This window comes from Scyliorhinus canicula, chromosome 12, assembly GCF_902713615.1.
Source record: "Scyliorhinus canicula chromosome 12, sScyCan1.1, whole genome shotgun sequence".
In the NCBI taxonomy this organism is placed as follows: domain Eukaryota; kingdom Metazoa; phylum Chordata; class Chondrichthyes; order Carcharhiniformes; family Scyliorhinidae; genus Scyliorhinus; species Scyliorhinus canicula.
In genome coordinates, this window is record NC_052157.1 from 133862520 (window position 1) to 133882003 (window position 19484).

The following is a 19484-nucleotide window of genomic DNA, read 5'->3' on the forward strand; positions in this document are numbered from 1 at the left end:
TGGAAAATGAAACCCGTGGGGTTTTTCAATTTTGGAAGGGGGAAATTGGTGGCCAAATGTTTGGGTTGCTCCAGCAGTTTGCGTGACTTGAGGGCAGATTGCTGGGGCACATAACTTTATCATTTTTATAACTAGCCCAGTATCGGGTGCGACTTTGATTTGGGTAATTTGTCAGCTTGCACAAGTTTTAATATTTGATGGTTTTACAAGGCTGGGGCAGCACATTGGCACAGTGGGTTAGGTCGATCGCAGCCCCAGGTCACTGTCCTTGTGGAGTTTGCACATTTCACTGAGTCTACGTGGGTCTCACCCCCACAACCTGAAGATGTGCAGGGTAGGAGGATTGGCCGCACTAAATTGTCCCTTAATTTGGGGGGAAAATAATCCTACCATGGAAGTTGTGAATATGAATTCAATAAATTGGAATTTTTGAACCAGCATGCTATTTACAAACACAATAGGAGCAGTAGACCACACAACTCATTGAGCCTGCTCTGCCGTTCAATATGAACATGCCTGACCTTGGGTTTCAACCTAATTTTTCCACCCACTCCCCATATCCTATTTCTCAGATGTCAAAAATCTGTCTATCCCAGTCTTAAATGTATTAACGATAGCATCCATAACCCTTTGGAACAGAGAATTCCAAAGATTCACAACTCGAGTGAAAACATTTATCCTTATTAGTCCTAAATGATCCACCCCTTAATCCTGAGGCGGTGCCTGTTTTAGATTCCCAGATCAATGGAAACAATCTCTCAGCGTCCACCTCATCAAGTCCCTTCAGAATTGAAGATATTTCATGGAGATCGCCCAGCGTCCTTCTCAATTCCAGAGAATATTAACCTAATTTACTCTGCCTCTCATCACAGGACAACCGCCACAGCCTGGGGACCAATTTAATGACCCTTTGCTATAGCAACTCCAAAAAGTATGGCCTTTCTTAACATGGAGACCAAAGCTGCACATCACTCCAGATGTGGCCTCACCAAAACCCTGTACAACTGTAGCAAGGCTTCTCTACTCTCGTGGTCCAATTCCCTTGTAACAAAGACCAATGTGCTATTTGCCTCCCAAATTGCTTGCTGCACCTGCGTGCTAACTTTCTGCATTCCTTATACGAACAAACCCCAAGTCTCTTTGACTATCAACACTTCAAGTTTCTCACTTTGTTCTGCTTTTTTATATTCTCATGCTCAAAGTGAATTATTTTAATTTCCCTGTATTATACCTAATCTGCCATTTTGCTGCTCACTTGCCCAGACTATGGGCGGGATTCTGTAATAATGGAGCTATGTCCCCATGCCGGCTTGAAAACCAGCACTAATGACTCCGGCGTCAATGGCCCCCGAAAGTGAGGAATTCTCCCCTTTCTAAGCGGCTAGATTGCCACCGGAGTGGTCCCTCCGGCACGGAACGGCCGGTGTGATTCCAAACATGCGCGGAACGGCAGTCATATTTCTGTGCATGTGCGGGGGTTCCCTTCTCCATGCTGCCCCCCGGGCAATATGGCAGAGCCCTACAGGGGACTGGCGCAGAGTAAAGTAGGCCCCTAGGGAACCAGTCTGGCCGCCGATCAGTTGGCCCCGATCGCAGGCTAGGCCACCGTGGCTCCCCCCCACACCCCCCTCGCAGGGGTCGGATCCCCCACCCCACCCTCCAGGACGGCCTCCGCACACTCACCTTCCAGGTCCTGCTGTGTGGGAGGTGAGTAACCTATGCCGGCAGGATTCAGCCAAACTCGTCAGCCACTTGGGGCCCAGAAAATTGCCAGGGGAGTCGCGGCGATCCCACGGGCCCCCGAAAAACAGCACCGGTGAATGGGGAAGCCGATGCAGGGTGCAATCTCCCCCCCGGGATTCTCCGACCTATATCCCTTTACAGCGTTTGCCAACTCCAAAGCTTACCTTTCCATTTATTTTGGCATACTTGTCAAACTTTGATGCATTACTTGGTCTCCATCTAAATCATTAATCATTAGCTGACTTCCGGTGGAGACATGTAGAAGAGCAGTCGCACACAAGGTGGTCCTCGTCAGAGTAGCTTGTTTTTGGCCCTTTTCACCAGGGTGATTTTGGGGAGGGACTTTGCCAGGAGGTGGGTTGAGGAGGGGCAGCTTAGTTCTAGGACTGCGGCCATGGCATTTTCTTTGTCCTGTTCAGATGGGGATTTGGTGGCCATCTTGGGTAGGCCTTGTGTGGGCTCTGATTAGTTGCTGGACTGCCCCACATGGTGGGAATGGCTGACTCGGTCGGGCTGGTAACCTGGACTGTAAGGGAGTTGGAACTGCCCAGTAGAAAGATTTAGGATGTTTGCGCACCTTCAGAGTTTGAATGCTGATGTGGTGTTCTGCAGCAGACCCATTTGCAGATTAAGGATCAGACAAGGTTATGGAAGGGTGGGTGAAGCAAGTATTTCATTTGGGATTTGATAGTCGGGCCCAATAAAGATTTTTTTTTTAAATTAGAGGGCGAGTGAAAGAGTAGAGAGAGAGTGCCTCAACATGGAGGCACCCTCTTAAATCAGTTGCTTTAAAAATGTTAAATGCTATGAATTCCAACTGAGCACATTTCAGACCACTATGTATGTAGAGGGGTAGACTGAATAGCCTGGTCGGGATTAGAGTGGGACTTTGATAGGCCCCTTAATCATCTTCATTCTGACCACGATCTAGACTCTTTAAAAATGACTCATGGTCAGGATTACGACGCCAAACTGACAACGGCTGACTGAAGATGCTTCTCAATATCTCGAATTCCTCAAGTACCATTCCTGGGTATCTCTCCCACTGACATTTTAAAAATAAAAGTGGGGCAGTAATATAGATTTGTGTGTTTATATGTGGCACTGTCAGGCTTCAATGAATTCAAACCCCTGTGGTTCATCATAACCGGCCCTCGCAGTCAGTCATTGATTTTTGTAACCTACAAGTCTGTTAAATCCAGTAAAGCGATTAGCGCAGGTAATGTAATAATTCACTCTCAATACAAATCTAAATTAAAGATGGAGGGCGCGATTTAATTTAAAAAATAGTCCAGTTTTGGGCACATTTAGCAGTGTTTCTTAGTGCCTGCAGCGCCGAGAACCACCCCGCCAATAACGGGACTCTTTTCTCCCCCCGCTTCGGGCCTTGTCGGTTTCCTGCACTGACGAGCTGAGAGATTGGGGCGCCGTATTTAAAGTGCCGCCCCGATGACCGTGGCCTCCAGACACCACCCCCCCCCCCCCCAATGCCCTAACTTACTGATTAATGTAGCACGGTACCACCCTGCCCAGAGCCTGACCACACAAGGCCTCTGAAGTGCTGTTACGACTGGTCCACGATTTGTGGAAACCAGTGCTAAATGGTGCGACAGCGAGGTCTCTCAGGCATGGACATCCAATCCTGCGCCCTGGGATACGCCAGCGCAGCAGACGTATTCAAGTGAGGCTAACTGCTCACTTGAATATGCAAATCTGGATCCCACCCAGTGACGAGAGAGATCGACATCTTATGAGACCTTGTTAGAGGAATCTCGTGAGATTTACTGGCCTCGTCGCGTCACTGATTCGGGAGCAGTGAGGAGGTACAACTGTGGCCAGAATCCAAAAAAGATATTGTAAACATTCTGTCTGGGAGCTAGGATTGTAATGTTTCGACCAAGATGTTTTGGGTTGCAATACAGAATTGTTCTGATGCCACTGATCTACAGTGAAAGCTTTTGAAAATTATTAAAAAATACAAGTCAAGGTAATGCTATTTTGGATATACATTTTTATCAATAGAAACATTTAATTCCATTTTGAAAATGATTCAGGGTGGAAAAAGACAATTCCAAACCGTAATGATCCAAATATTACAATTCCTTAATATCCGAACCTGCAGAATATACATTTTAAGGCATGATCAGGAAAATCAAGTATCTGATTCATTCCCAGATGGCACACTGCAAATTTAAATAGAATTACATTTCACTTTTCCCCTGTGAACTATTCAAACAATTTCAAAAACAGACAATGCCCTGACCATCTGAAGATGCCCTCAAACCAGGGGAAGGGATGCCAATTCCATTTATATTTTAATGGTTACAAGATAATTAAAGTCAAATTAGAAAGGAATGTCATTCAGTTTCACTTTTTGTATCCTTGCCATATCTTCTTTTGTGGAAACCAATCACAAAATAAAGCTAGGCATGGTCTATTGGCTTTGAAGATTGCATTTGTTACACTAAAGAAGTTTCAGTCCTCTGTGAACAGCATTTTCACAAGCTCCGGCTTAAATAGCTCCTCTTCGACCAGCTTTTGGGGCTGAAACACAAGAATAAATTGGAAAGTGGAATGTCTCAGTTTGCATTGACAATAACATTTTTGATAAATCTCACAGAAGCAATTTTAATATTTTCCCCCAATACACCTGGTCATTATTTTAAAACAAACACAATTAACAGAAAGAAAATGATTGCTCTTTATGGTTATAAAGGATTTAGTAGTTACAGGTTCAAAATCCAGCAGAGCCTGGTGTTGGTGCTCACTTTCTAACTCAATCAAGCTATTGAAATCATATTTGCCTGGGCAGCACTGTGGTGCAGTGGTTAGCACTGCTGCCTCACGGTACCGAGGTCCCAGGTTCGATCCCGGCTCTGGGTCACTGTCCGTGTGGAGTTTTCACATTCTCCATGTTTCCGTGGGTTTCGCCCCCACAACACAAAGATGTGCAGGGTTGGCCACACTAAATTGCCCCTTAATTGGAAAAATTAATTGGGTTCTCTAAAAAGAAATCATATTTGCCTTGTATTGCTCCTTTTTAATTACTTATCCATATTCAAGTGATTTTTTATAAAACATTTTTTTAAAAAAAATGTTTCCAATTACGGGACAATTTAGCATGGCCTATCCACCTGGCCTGCACATCTTTGGGTTGTGGGGTTGAGACCCACGCAGACATGGGGAGAATGTGCAAACTCCACAGGGACAGTGATCCTGGCTGTGACTGAACCAGAGTCCTTGGCGCCAAGAGGCAGCAATGCTAACCACTGTGCCGCCCATTATAATAGCAACTAAAATAGCAAAGCATTCCATATTCTTATGATTTTTTTAAAAATGTTATGCTTTGGTCTTTGTGATAATGTGATAACCCTTTCAAAATTGAGAATATCTATTTCATTCCCAATTTCAAAGTTTCCAGAATGAAAATACAAACAGGAGAAACATGAAAACACCCATCAAAAAGATCAGAACTGGAATGAAAAATAGACTTCGTACCACATACAAAAACAAGGTGATAAACTAATCCAAGAGTGCAGTAAAGATCATATTTTATCTTTAAATCTTTTGCCATAACCCAGTTTAAAGCTGCACCTAAATTCAGGTGTCAGGCCAATTAATGTGTCAGGCCAATTAATGTGCAAACTATATCATATAAATTCACATGCCAAGGCCAATTGATGTTTGTGTTACTGAGGGGAAGGACTGGCCTTGAGGATTGGACTACTCACTGTGCCATATTTCATGAGAGTTGGTACAGCGTTCACTTTCAGCTTTATTCGAAAGTCATTTTCAGGATTCTTCCAGCTGGTCAGGTGTGAAGGTAAAACAGGCATGTTATTTAAGCATTGACCCAGGGGTCAAAGTTTCACTTATCATCACATTCTACAGGTTCTTGACTGGCTATTCACGATTGCTGAAGCGATTTGTCTGGTTAGTTCAGAGATTAGTTTTGTACAGGCTGTGCATTATAATTTGGGTTATCTGAAACCATTCTGCATCAGTCAGTTTGTTGAGCAATGTTTTTTTGTGCAGTAAAGTTCTAGTTTCAATACCAAAGTAACACTTATGCCTTCATTAATATAATTTAATATCATTTACCTTAGGGCCAATGCCAAAATTGGAAAGAAAAGGTTCCTACCACTACATCCCATCAAGTTCAGAATTATCAATTTATTTTAAAAGTTTAATATCTTCCGGTAATATACCAATCCCCATTTTCAAAGATAACCCGATTCCGATCCTGAACTGGTCATTCTGCAATCGAATTTTGCCATTAAAAGATACCAAAGAGTACAATTGGATAATTATGTCTTTACGGTTCATATAATTGAAGAAACTTAATTGATAATTTAACTACTTATTTGTACTCAATTCAAATGGAGTACCTGGACCAGGAGTCTATGCTTTACATATTATTTACTGGTGTTGGTGTAATCCTGATTTGCCAGTCCAGATCATAATAAAAGACCAAATGGAGTTGTTATTCAAGTATTATTCCAGTATAACTATGAAATTAAAATCGCTTATTGTCACGAGTAGGCTTCAAATGAAGTTACTGTGAAAAGCCCCTAGTCGCCACATTCTGGCGCCTGTTCGGGGAGGCTGTTACGGGAATCGAACCGTGCTGCTGGCCTGCTTTCAAAGCCAGCGATTTAGCCCTGTGCTAAACATGATCTCTATGAGGTAATGTATACTGTTATATAATGGAGTATGAGTTGGGAAAATGCTTCATTCGCTTGCAAATAATTATAGTTTAAAAAAGTTTCAAACAGACACAAATAAACTTACTATACCCGGTCACCGGTTTGGCAATGGATGAAGACAGATCCGGTAGGCAGTTTATCCAGTTCGCCACGGACTATTGGTTCAGCTGGAGAATTAAGAAGAAAAATGACTGGATTCCAAGACTTTAGACAGTGGCTATTTCATTTTCATTGAAATCAATTCCAATATGCCTCTGAAGATAATACTGATTGAGAGCCAGAACACAAAACTACAATGGCAACTGGATAGGAGAATGAAATCAAGTTTGAAGTGTTTGCTGAACACTGTCTTATGAATTTAAATTTAACTTTACTGTCTTATGAATTTAACTTTAAAAGTTTATAAACATTAAGAAAAGTAATTTATTTTCTACAAATTTAGAGTGCCCAATTATTTTTTTTTCCCCAATTAAGGGGAAATTTAGCATGGCCAATCCACCTAACCTGCACATCTTTGGATTGCGGGGTGAAACCCACGCAGGCATGGGGAGAATGTGCAAAGTCCACACGGGGAGAATGTGCAAAGTCCACACGGACAGTGACCCAAGAAATGTAATTTAATTGGTGTGGGTTCAATATCTATTAAACATCTGCACATTTATATCAAAATATTTTGCTGATCTTTTTGCTGGATTAATTTGCTGGATCGTTTGCTCATAATTTGCTGGTTCTATTCTGCAACTTGACGGTTAGGCTCATCTTTTATTTCACAAATTAGGTTCCATTTTTCAGTCAACAGTTTACTATCCTCCACTAGCCACTCATCAAGTGAAGCAAGTGCCACTTTCTGGAGGTTGCCACGTTGCTCAACAGTTGCCTGACATTTAGCTTGGACACTAAGGGGAGGCTTTGGCCTGAGTGAGACAGAGATAGAGTATATTTGTGAATTTGGTTCAAAGTGGGAAATTCAATTGGTGAATCCTTTTCATGTTCAATTTTAGAGCAAGAGTCAGATTTTGACCTAGAACCAAACCAAGAATTAACAGTCTTTGCGTTAGTTAAGTAGTCTAGTGAAACGTGCAGCTGCCTTAGTGACAGTTAACCGTCAATCACCCAAAAGCCCTTGCCTGAATAGATGTTGATTACTGTAGCAGGAAGGAATTGGGGGTCCTTGTGAAATCACAAAAAGCTAGCATGCAAATTCAGCAGATAATAAGGAAAGCAAATGGAATGGAGTATAAAAATAGGGAAGTCTTGCTAAAATAATACAAGACCACACCTGCAATACTATGAACAGTTCTACCCCCCTTACCCAAGGAGAGATATACTGACATTGGAGGCAGTCCAGAGAAAGTTCACTAGGTTGACCCTGGGTGTGGAGTCTGGAGGGATTTTCTTATTAGGAGAGATTGAGCAGGTTGAGGCCTGTACTCATTGGAGCTCAGAAGAATGAGAAGCGATCTTATGGAGTCATATAGGATTCTCAGGGGGCTTGACATGCTACATGCTGAGGATGTTTCCCCATATGGGAGACTCGAGGACTATAATCTGAGAGGGAATCTGTGGAATTCTTTACCGTAGAGGCTGGGTTATTAAGTATGTTCACGGTTGACAGACAGATTTTTAATCAGCAGGGGAATCAAGGGTAACAGGGATAAGGTGGGAAGATGAAGCTGAGGTTTATATAGGATTACATCAGATCAGTCCTGATCTCGTTGAATGGCGGAGCAACCTCAACTTGGATGAGCTGAATGGATTACTTCTGCTTCCACGTCTTATAATCACTAAGCTAGCGTGATTCACCACAGCTCTATATACGAAAGGGACTTTTTAAAGCGCATGATCAGAGGGGGCAGACTTCATCCTAAGTGAGACAGAGACTGAGTGGGTATATTTGGGAATTTGGTTCAAAGTAGGAATTCAGTGCGTAGGATGAAAAAGGTGCTTTAGGTCAGGTTTACTGCAAGTACTGCGGGGTGGCACAATGGTTAGCTCTGCTTCACAGTTCCAGCTCAATTCTTGCCTCGGGTGTCCGTCTGTGTGGAGTTTACACTTTCTCCCCATGTCTGCGTGGGTTTCCTCCAGGTGCTCCAGTTTACTCCCACAGATGTGGTTATGTGGATTGGCCATGGGAGTTACGGGAAGGAAGAAAAAGGTGTATCCTTACTTATTAAATTTTGCTTTTTAACTTTCTCAGCCATCAGAAGTGGTTTTACTATGCTGCCAGAGAAGCTACATATTTGGTGAGTAAGTGATTAAGGTTTACTCTATTCCAAGGTTCAAAATAGTTGAGCAACTGGAGGCAAGTTGAACAAAAAGGAAGGCAGGGCAGGTGATGTGGCACAGCTGCAGATTGTTGCTCCTGGTTGCCAGTTTGATCTTATGGCAAAGAAGTCTTCAAGCAAGTGTTTGAAGTTCGAGCAGCTTCATGAGCTGGGGTCGGAATTACAGACACTGCCATGCATTTTGGAGGGGGATGTTATTTGTGCTGTGGAATCGGACCAGGACCCCACTTTTGGTTTCTAATCCAAGATCTTAACCAACTATTTGCATTTGGTAAAACTGAAGAAATGTTACTACACTGCAGGAATGAAAACAGTGACCAGTGGACAGATTTTATATTAAAACAAACTTTAATTTGAACACAGAATTAAAGTACATGAGCATGAAGAAATAGTTTAACAATCAACAGGTACAGCATCTAAACTAGCTTCCTGAAACATGCTTTAACTTGTTTCCTGAAATTTGCCTCTATATTCCAATTAAGCAATCCATATATTTCAAATACCACTTATGTATAAAGCTAACAACCAGGTTTTGCTTGCTTATCTTGGTGCAGAGTCCTTGGAGACAAAGCTGAAAACCTTTTGCTCAGCAGAGTCCTGGAAGCTACTCGTTTGTCCAAACAGACCTGGCCCATGCCATTTGTGACACCAGCTATACTCAAAGCACACAGCATTATTTTGTCTCTTGTTGCAAGAGGTGCCATGATTTGTTTAGGCAGGATCAAACTGTTAAAACCTGCAAAAATTAGATTACCTCACTGTTAATCACAGCTCTAGCAGATATACTGTCTGTATACATTTTAACCTGGGTTTTAAAAACATTACTGCAGAAATACAAACTATAAACTATGACAATTTCTTATATTTATCACATCTTTCCTCCCCCCCCCCTTAAAAAAAATGAGCCAGTAATATGAAAAGATGGTTTCATTTTCCAGGGCCTTCAAGGTTAGATATTCCATTCTTCTCCTATTTCTTTTTTTTTTTAAATTTAGAGTACCCAATTATTTTTTCCAATTAAGGGGCAATTTAGAATGGCCAATCTACCCATCCTGTACATCATTTGGGTTGTGGGGGTGAAACCCACGCAGACACGGGGAGAATGTGCAAACTCCACACGTACAGTGACCCAGGGCCGGGATTCGAACCCGGGTCCTCAGCGCCGTAGGCAGCAATGCTAACCACTATGCCACCATGCTGCCCTCTTCTCCTATTTCAAAGTTGTGATAGAGCATTTGCAATAAAGTTCTGTGTTCTGGGGTAGCATGGCGGCGCACCGGTTAGCACTGCTGCCTCATGGCACCTTGGACCCGAGTTCGATCCTGGTTTGTGTGGAGTTTGCACATTCTCCCAGTGCCTATGCGGGTCTCACCTGCACAACCCAAAAAAGGGCAGGAAAGGTGGATTGGACATGCTAAATTGCAGCTTAATTGGAAACATAGAATTGGGTACAAGTTCTTTCTTCCTGCTATGTGCATAATTTTTAAGTTAAATAGTTGCAGCAATATGCTCCATCTAAACAGTCTTGCATCCCGATCTGTAAACTTATATCTGGAAACTTTAAGGGATTATGGTCGATATAAATAATAGTCTGATAATTATTAGAAATTTGATGTTAAAATGCTACAACTCCAAATACCAAACAACTTTACATTTTCTACCGTTGCATACTTCTTTTGACGTGTATTCAGTTTCCTTGAAAAATACTAGATCTTTCTGCCCCTTCGTCATCCTCTTGTAGTAATACAGCAACACCCATGTCACTAAATCTTACCTTCACAAATAAAATCTTTAAAAAAAGGTCTGAAGCCTGTTTATCATCCAGACTGTACATACTTGTGCGTCTCAGCTGCAACCATGGTTTCTTTTGCCACTTCAATAAATCCCACTGGCTTAAGAGTCTGTCTTCAGTACTTTTCTTAAGCCATCAACACTGCAACTTGGTGTCCAACTTTATTGCAATGAAACAGCTGAGTTTTCTTATCTCTCCTTCACTTGCTTTTTGATCGGAGGCAAAATGTCTTTAATATCCCCAAGTGGACCTCATTTACCTTGACCAACCGTGGATTGTTCAATACCCCAGTTTCTATCTGTTGCAGACTGAAAATGTAGAAAACCAAACCTTGATTCAAGAACAAATTCAAAATCATCTCACTATCAACTTTTTTCCCTTGCCTCTGCTTCTAATTCAAGCCGTCTCATTTCTTTATCATGTTGCAATTTCTTCATTTGTCACTGAATTTTAGTTAATTCCCATGATTGTTGCCACAACCCAGGCTATGTTTCTGACACTCCTTCCAAATTTAGATGCTGGGCAATTGCTTCAGTTATCTCTACTTTCATTCAATTGCAACTTGCCCTCCAATTCCAAAAGTTTTGTTTTAACCACCTTTTGTAAGCCAGCCAGAAGGGTGGCACAGTGGCTAGCACAGCTGTCTCACAGCACCAGAGACCCAGGTACAATTCCAGCCTTGGGCGACTGTGTGGAGTTTGCACGTTTTCTGTGTCTGTGTGGATTTCCTCCAGGTACTTTGGTTTCCCCCCACAGTCCAAAGATGTGCAGATTAGGTGGACTGACTTTGCTCAAATTGCTCCTGAAGTATCCAAAGTTGTTCAGTTAGGTGGGGTTGTGGCAGAGGGGTGAGCCTAGGTGGGGTGGTCTTTCAGAGGGTCTGAACTCTATGGGCCAAATGGCCTCCTGCACTGCAGGGATTCTCTTCAGAACCCAGGAATCTCAGCCTCTGAAAGAGCCATTTTACAAGTCACTCCCTATTAAAGTAAGAGTAACAACATGAAAGCAATAGCTCCTCACACTCAATAATCACGAACCAAAAAAGGAATTATACTTTTAAAATCCCAAAGATCCCTCAATTGTTATGGTTCCAGACTAGAACCCAACTATTTGCATTTGGTAAAACTGTGAGAATATGTTACTGCACCACAGGAGTGATACTAGCCAGTAGACAGATTTTCTATTAAAACAAACTTTCATTTGAACACAATTAAGCACATTTGCAACAAAATAGCTTTACAATTAACAGGTACAACATCTTAGCTTGCTTCTGAAACCTGCCTCTTAAATTCCAATTAAGCAAGTTAACAACCAGGTTTTACTTGTTTATCTTGGTACAGGGTCCTTGGAGAAAGAGAAACCCTTCTGTTAGGACCAAGCTGAAAATCCTCTGCTCAGCTGATACAGCTCCTTTGTTCAGGCAAACCTAGCCTCTCCCATTAGCTATACCATCTGCACTCAAAAAGTACACAGGAATATTTTGTCTCGTTACAAGATGTTCCTTAATTTGTTTAGCCAGGCTCAATCTGTTCTAACATTACATTCCAGCTCTCTATCTGTAAACAGGTAAAATGGCTTTTAATATCCAACAGCAAAACACTTCCCCTGCAAAAATCACTAATATCCTCACTTTTAATCACAGCTGTAGCAGACATATAAGCATTGAACCAAAGGTTTTTAAAAACATTACTGCAAATATACAAACTAGAAAGTATAACAATTTCTTATATTCATCACATTTGGATACTTTGTATTAGGAGGCAGTCAATTTTTAGGACAGGGTCTTCCGATTTGGTCAGTGGTCAGGGACAGGAGAGTGTGACTGCAAGGGAGGCAGGTAAAGGGACCAAGAAGGAAAGGGCACAGGAGTCTCAGCCTTTAAGATTGTCCAAAAGGAAAGGGCGGAGAGAAGCTTCAGGTACTTGGGGGTTCAGGTGGCCAGGAGCTGGGGGGCCTTGCATAAGCTTAACCTCACAAGGCTGGTGGAGCAAATGGAGGAGGAGTTTAAGAGGTGGGACATGCTGCCGCTGTCTCTGGCAGGTAGGGTGCAGTCAGTCAAGATGACGGTGCTCCCGAGGTTTCTGTTCCTGTTCCAGTGCCTCCCCATCCTTATCCCGAAGGCCTTTTTCAGGCGGGTTAACAGGAGCATTACGGGATTTGTATGGGCGCACGGGACCCCGAGGGTGTTTCTGGAGCGGGGCAGGGATATGAGGGGGGCTGGCACTGCCCAACCTCTGTGGGTATTATTGGGCTGCCAATGCAGAAATGGTGCATAAATGGGTAATGGATGGGGAGGGGCAGCATGGAAGAGGATGGAGATGGAATCCTGTGTGGGCACAAGCCTCGGAGCGCTGGTAACGGCGCCGCTGCCGCTCCCGCCTCCAACGAGGTATACCACAGGCCCGGTGGTGGCAGCTACCCTCAAGATTTGGGGGCAATGGAGGCAGCACAGTGGGGAGGTGGGGGCCTCGATGGGGTCCCCGATACGGGGGAACCATCGGTTTGTTCCGGGGAGAATTGATGGCGGGTTCCTGAGTTGGCACAGGGCAGGTGTCAGGAGGCTGGGGGACCTGTTCATAGATGGGAAGTTCGCGAGCCTGGGTGAGCTGGAAGGGAAGTTTGGGCTTCCCCCAGGGAACACCTTTAGGTACATGCAAGTAAGGGCGTTTGTCAGGCAGCAGGTGGCGGGGTTCCCTCTGCTGCCACCGCGTGGGGTTCAGGACAAGGTGCTCTCAGGGGTGTGGGTTGGAGAGGGGAGAATCTCTGAAGTGTACCAGATGATACAGGAGGTAGACAAGGTCTCGGTGGAGGAGCTGAAAGGTAAATGAGAGGAGGAGCTGGGTGAGGAGATTGAGGGGGGACGTGGGCGGATGCCCTGGAAAGGGTGAACTCCTCCTCTTCATGTGCGAGGCTTAGCCTCATACAGTTTAAGGTGCTGCATAGGGCTCATATGACCAGGACAAGGATGAGTCGGTTTTTTGGGAGTGAGGACAGGTGTGTTAGGTGCTCTGGGGGCCCAGCAAACCATGTTCATATGTTCTGGGCATGCCCAGCACTGGGGGAGTTTTGGAAGGGTGTAACAAGGACAGTATCGAGGGTGGTAGGATCCAGGGTCAATCCAATATTTGGGGTTGCAGTGGAGCCAGGAGTGCAGGAGGCGAAAGAGGCCAGTGTTCTGGCCTTTGCGTCCCTAGTAGCCCGGCGGAGGATTCTTCTTCAGTGGAAGGATGTGAGGCCCCCAAGCGTGGAGGCCTGGGTCAATGATATGGCAGGATTTATTAAATTGGAGAAGGTGACATTTGCCCTAAGGGGGTCAGTGCAGGGGTTTTTCAGGAGATGGGGTTTGTTCTTTTTGTTCTTTGAATTTTCTGTTACTGTTTTCTTTTTTGTGAAAATGTGAATAAAAATTATTGTAAAAAAAAAGATTGTCCAAAAGGTCTGAGTTTTTCCTGCTGGTTGAATGAGAGTGGGGATTGCAAGATGGATGAGTAAACTGACCATTGTACAGGAAGCCATTCAATTGTGGTAGCAAAAAGGAACATAGTGGTACTAAGGGATAATATAGTCAAAGGGATGGACATAATTCACTGCAGCAAAGAGCACAGGTTCAGATGGCTGTGTTGCCTGCTCAGTGCCAGCATTCAGGACATCTGCTTGAGGCTGGAAAGAATCAGGTTGTAGTCGACCCTGTAGCTACCAACGTCATAGGCAGGATAAAGATGGAGGTTCTACATAATCAGTATGACTACCTAGGCACCAATTTAAGAAGTAGAACCTCAAAAAAGGTCATATCTGGATTACCCAAGCCATGTGCAAATTGGCATTGGACAAAACAGATTAGAGGGATGAATGAGTGGCTCAAGTGGGTCCCAGTTTGTGAGCCATCAGTATTGCAGAATGTGGGATAGATACCCAAATCCATACCAGTGTTCTTGCAAGCTGCATAACTAGGGAGGTAGAGAGAGATTTAAGCAGTGGGGAACAAGGGACAAATTTTGGAAAATGCAGTAAATCAAAGAGCATATTCCAAAGCCAACCAGAAAGAATGCTATACTGATCCTGGGATTGCACAATGAGATGGGAGTAATTAATAATCTCATAATAAATCTACTTGCAGGCAATCTCTAATTATGCAATCTCTTGTCTACACAAAGAATTGTCAGTTGATGCGTGTCTTAAAGGAAGGTCTGACACCCTGGTGATAAGTTCCACTAAAAATTAGCAAAGTTCTGGACTGAAGCATTAACGGTTTCGCTCTCCACGGATGTCGTTGAACATTTCCAGCATTATCTGCTTTTATTATAAAAGTACTCAAACTGAACGGGTCGTATTCAAAACTAATAATTTCTGAATGCTCCTGCCCCCGTTAACAATCTAGTTAGTTACTGTTGAGCCTGGAAATGTGTAGCTTCAGCAGTTTTGCACACCCGGGGTTAATGTTCATTTGCAGAGAGGAGGAGGAGGTAGTCACCCCCCCCCCCTGGACATTGAGCAGCTTCAATCTCTTACCCGTCACGCAATCTGGGCACCAGCTCACACCCTGGGCATCCTTCGCGCCGGTGAAATACACAAAGATCGTCTTGCCCTTGTTGTCGTCCACAGCCTTCATGAACTCCGCGAAACCGGACACTTCCACCGTAATCATCTCAGCCACTGCACGAACGGAACAGCCCGCGCGCCCCACCCCTGGTTGCAGAAGAAGCTTTTAAGGTGGCGGCTTCCGTCCACTGCTTCTCTCCTTGGCGAGGGGCGGGGGAGGTAAACGCATGCGCATGACTCCGGGCCGGAGGGTCAGGATCCGCGCGTGCGCGTCTCGGGGAGTGGGAGAGTTCGGGGTCTCCGCGCGTGCGTGGTTTAGCGCAGCCCGGGAGTGGGCGTGAGTGGCGTCCGTGCATGGCGCGGCGGGGTGGGGGCCTGCGCGTGCGCGGCTCAGCTCAGCGCGGCAGTGGGCAACGGCGGCGGAGGTGGCGCAAGTTTTAAACGGGGCCACGAGCGCAGATTGTTCCCAGCAGCCCCCCCCCCGCCCCCGCCGCGCACAGAGCGATCCGGGTGACGCCAGCTACAGGATTCTGCTGTCTAGCAACCGGGTGCTTGGCAACAGTCGGCGCTTCGGGCCTGTGACGCCGACTGGCCGACAGCCTAGGCCGGGGTGGGAGCGGTAGTTGACAGTGGATGGCTGCAGTGTTCCCGTTACCAGCTAAGCAGTGCCGCTAAACCGGGGGGGAATCAAATAACTCGGGTTAGCCAAACGTGATTAGCCTTTCGCAGATGTGTGTTTCTTTTCATTTATTAGCCCGCACTTTCCCAAATACCAATTAATTTTGGTCGCAGATCATTAACTCAGAGTTTCCGCCCTTTATAAAACTGACGGGCCTTTAGTTAATGATGTTTATCCCTCATTTCCCCATTTAATCCCATAAATTACTTCTGTCTGTTAAATTACTTAGCAGCACGGTAGCACAGTGGTTAGCACTGTGGCTTCACAGCGCCAGCGTCCCGGGTTCAATTCCCAGCTTGGGTCACTGTGCGGAGTCTGCACATTCTGCCCATGTCTGCGTGGGTTTCCTCCGGGTGCACCGGTTTCATCCCACAGTCCAAAGACCTGCAGGTTAGGTGGATTGGCCATGATAAATTGCCCTTAGTGACCAAAAAATGTTTGGAGGGGTTATTGGGTTACAGGGATAGGGTGGAAGTGAGAGCTTAAGTGGGTCGGCGGTGCAGACTTGATGGGCTGAATGGCCTCCTGCACTGTATGTTCTATGTCTGGTCCTGTTCATTCTGTTTTAACTTGTTTCTTTTTTTTAAAAACCTCTCCCATTTTTTGTTACTTTAATCGTCCTTTTTTGGGATTTAAAATCAAGTTTAAAAAAATAATTATCTGTGCACTTTTATGTTCCCATTTTATAGAGTTTGGATATTTTAATTGCTTCCATTTGATCAATGCAGATAACCATGGCCACCAAGGTTCAGCATCACCACACGCACATTATGAACCCAGCCCAGCCTTTTGGGGCTTTGGTGCCTTCCATACCAACTAGACAAAATGTTGGACGGAGTGAACAGAACGGGCCACAATTTTACAAGACTCAGGTATATGGTTACATTACCCCTTTGGTTACTGTCTGAACTGTACACCAACTAACAATGTGTTGCACTTGCTGTTAAACAGAATACATCAATAATAATTAAATTAATATTAGTGAAGGTATAAGAGAATTCAGTTATGAATAACTTTGTAATTCAATTTTTTTAATTTTCCATTTGCTTCTGTGGAGCAATTCTTCTCTTTTTAATTAAGTGTTTCTGTAATTAATGGCAGCTTTAATGACACGAGTCTTTGTGCAAAAGAAAAATATCACGATTTATGTATGACAGATAAATTGCTCAGAAGTAGTGCCATACATTGATGGAATAAAGCAACAAATATTTGGGCCACAAATATTAATTCCTGTGATTTATTTCTCTTCCCCTCCCCCCCACCCCACCCCACCCCCCCCCCCCCCCCCCCCCCCCCACCCATAAAAGTTCCATATCTTGTGACGATTCTCACAGGAAGACAGTGAATTGATTATCAATACTTGTTGAAGGAGAGAATTGGATGGCAACTTACTCAGATTGCCCTGATACACCTTTTGGTTATTTATAATGTTTTGTGGAATAAATATTTTTGCTGCCTCCATTGCTGGTTGGAGGAGAAGGAATAAACATTAATCATAGAATCCCTACAGTGCAGAAAGAGGCGATTCGGCACCGACCCTCTGAAAGAGCACTCCACCCAGGCCCACTCCCCTGCCCTATCCCAATAACCCCTAACATCTATGGACACTAAGAGAAATTTAACATGGCCAATCCACCTAACCTGCACATCTTTAGACTGATGTATCCTTGCTATGGGGGCTGGTTTAGCTCGGTGGTTAGACAGCTGGTTTGCGATGCAGAACAAGGCCAGCAGCATGGGTTCAATTGCTGTGCTGGCTGAAGTTATTCATTAAGGCCCACCTTCTCAATCTTACCCCTCGCCCAAGGTGTGATCCTTGGGTTAAACCACCACCAGTCAGCTCTCCTCCTCAAAGCATCCTAAGGTCATCTGGGATGATGGCAACTTTACTTACTTACTTACTTTTCCTTAATTATAATTTAAATGTCTATATGTTGTTGAAGTTTTTCTTTTTTTTTAGTTAAAATTCAACAAAGATGCACTAAGTACTGTATCCAACATGGCTGTGACAGTCATGGACCCTCGTCCAATTGTAATTGAAAAACTACATCCATCTTGTGAGCCGCATGTTCTGGATGATGCCCAGAGTAACCGGAGCTCTGTGCAATTTTCTACTGTATCGGAAGAGAGGCTGAATTTGGCTGTTCAGATGGCAAAACGTGATCTGAAAAAAAGGCACCTGGAAGAACAGGTGAAGGACTACTTGTGTAAACTTGAGCAAGATCAATCCGAAACATCAAAATATATGAATCGAGTGAAGGGGAAATCCGTTGAGAATACTGCGTGTATCAGGAATCGGCCGAAAATCGAGAGCCTTGCAAAACTGAGACACCAAAGGAACCACGCTTCAAAAGAGGGGTTCACAAAGTCTGGTGCCAGGGTTTATATTTATACCTCTGACCAAGGCCAAGCTAGGCCTGCCCGCTCTGATTCACCACCAACACATGACCCAGGCCTAGATCTGAATCGCCAGAACCAGGGCAATAAAACTGCTGAAGAGATCCGTAGGCTGAGAACAGAGCTCAGCAAGTACTTTCAGAAAATTGAGGAACTTTCCAAGAAAGGTATAGCATCTTTTTTTGTAATACCAAGTTAATTATGTAATTGCTGATATTGCATAACATAAGGCACTGGTGTAAACTGGAAATTATCTTTCAACTTCATGCATTTTGCAAGTCAAAATATGCGCTTTAGAGTTACTAGGCATAATCTTGGAACAAATTGCAACCCAAAGGCTACATATTGTTCCCACATATTTCTTGTTTGCTAGTTTTCCCTGTTTCAATATTGTGGATTGAATCTTTGAAAATACTTTTTTTCCATCTAGCATCTAATGTTGGATGATTTCTAAATCAGTATATCATAGAATCCCTACAATGCAGAAGGAAGCCATTCGGCCCATCAAGTCTGCACCGACCCTCAAAGAACACCTTATCTAGGCCCTGAATGTTTTAACTATCAGCATCTTCAGATGTTTGAATTAATGAACACATGGATTAAATTCTTTGAGAGGACCCTTTATCTTGCATTATAATGAAGCCTTAACCCCTTTATGCCTCCCCTTCTGGGTCCAAGGCAGTGTGAATGATACTTAATTTTGATTCATTTGAACTGCGCTAAATCACTTGTTGCTTTAGCATTTACACTAATAAATTAGGTTCCTCAAATGCTACTGAAGAGGAATGCAACAACAAAGTCACAAATCAAGAATTATTTATTAACCTTTCGAATCATAGTTAACAGCATAGGAGTATTGGTCTTTTTTATCTAGCAATTCCTCAGTCCATCTAGTTTGCCTTCTACCACCCTTGTTCTTGCATGACGAGTAAAGCCATTGAGTTGTTACATGCCTCTTTACTGGAATATAATATTTTAAATATTTTCTGAAGGTGATCCATCTGATTTCCAATGATAATCAACATTATCTCCTATTTGAGACTGTTCTAAAAGCAGTACAAATAATCAGTAGATAGGGTTAATTGACAAAATACATGAGGTTACAAATGGTTGATTCCTAACTTCCTTCTGAAATTAAGCCACACTTTTCAAGGGCAAGTAGGGATGGGCAGCAAATGTTGGCCTTGCCAATGACACCCACATAGAATTTACAGTGCAGGTGGCCATTCGGCCCATCAAGTCTACATCTGCCCTTGGAAAGAGCACCCTGCTTAAGCACACACCATCGCCCTATCCCTGTAACCCCGTGACCCCACCTACCTTTTTTGGCACCAAGGACAATT

The 19484-nt window shown here is 43.9% G+C and overlaps 2 protein-coding genes across 3 annotated transcripts in view; one reads left to right on the plus strand and one right to left on the minus strand.

The window, feature by feature from the left end:
* Positions 1-3734: 3734 nt before the first annotated feature.
* txndc17 (thioredoxin domain containing 17) lies at positions 3735-15293 on the minus strand. The gene is made up of 4 exons (XM_038814209.1): positions 15036-15293; positions 6535-6616; positions 5475-5550; positions 3735-4287 (listed from the first exon to the last, which is right to left on the minus strand). The coding sequence occupies exons 1-4, from the start codon at positions 15169-15171 to the stop codon at positions 4219-4221; spliced, it is 363 nt and encodes a 120-aa protein (XP_038670137.1). The 5' UTR covers positions 15172-15293; the 3' UTR covers positions 3735-4218.
* A 162-nt stretch (positions 15294-15455) lies between these two features.
* kiaa0753 (KIAA0753 ortholog) overlaps positions 15456-19484 on the plus strand; it is a 74761-nt gene continuing 70732 nt past the window's right edge. The window contains exons 1-3 of one of the 2 annotated variants that reach the window (XM_038814211.1): positions 15456-15765; positions 16473-16616; positions 17705-18308. In XM_038814211.1, coding sequence (XP_038670139.1) covers positions 16479-16616; positions 17705-18308 — 742 coding nt within the window. In that variant the 5' untranslated portion in view covers positions 15456-15765; positions 16473-16478. Of the gene's footprint in view, positions 15766-16223; positions 16617-17704; positions 18309-19484 lie in introns of those variants that run through there. The other variant, XM_038814210.1, reaches the window with a different exon arrangement.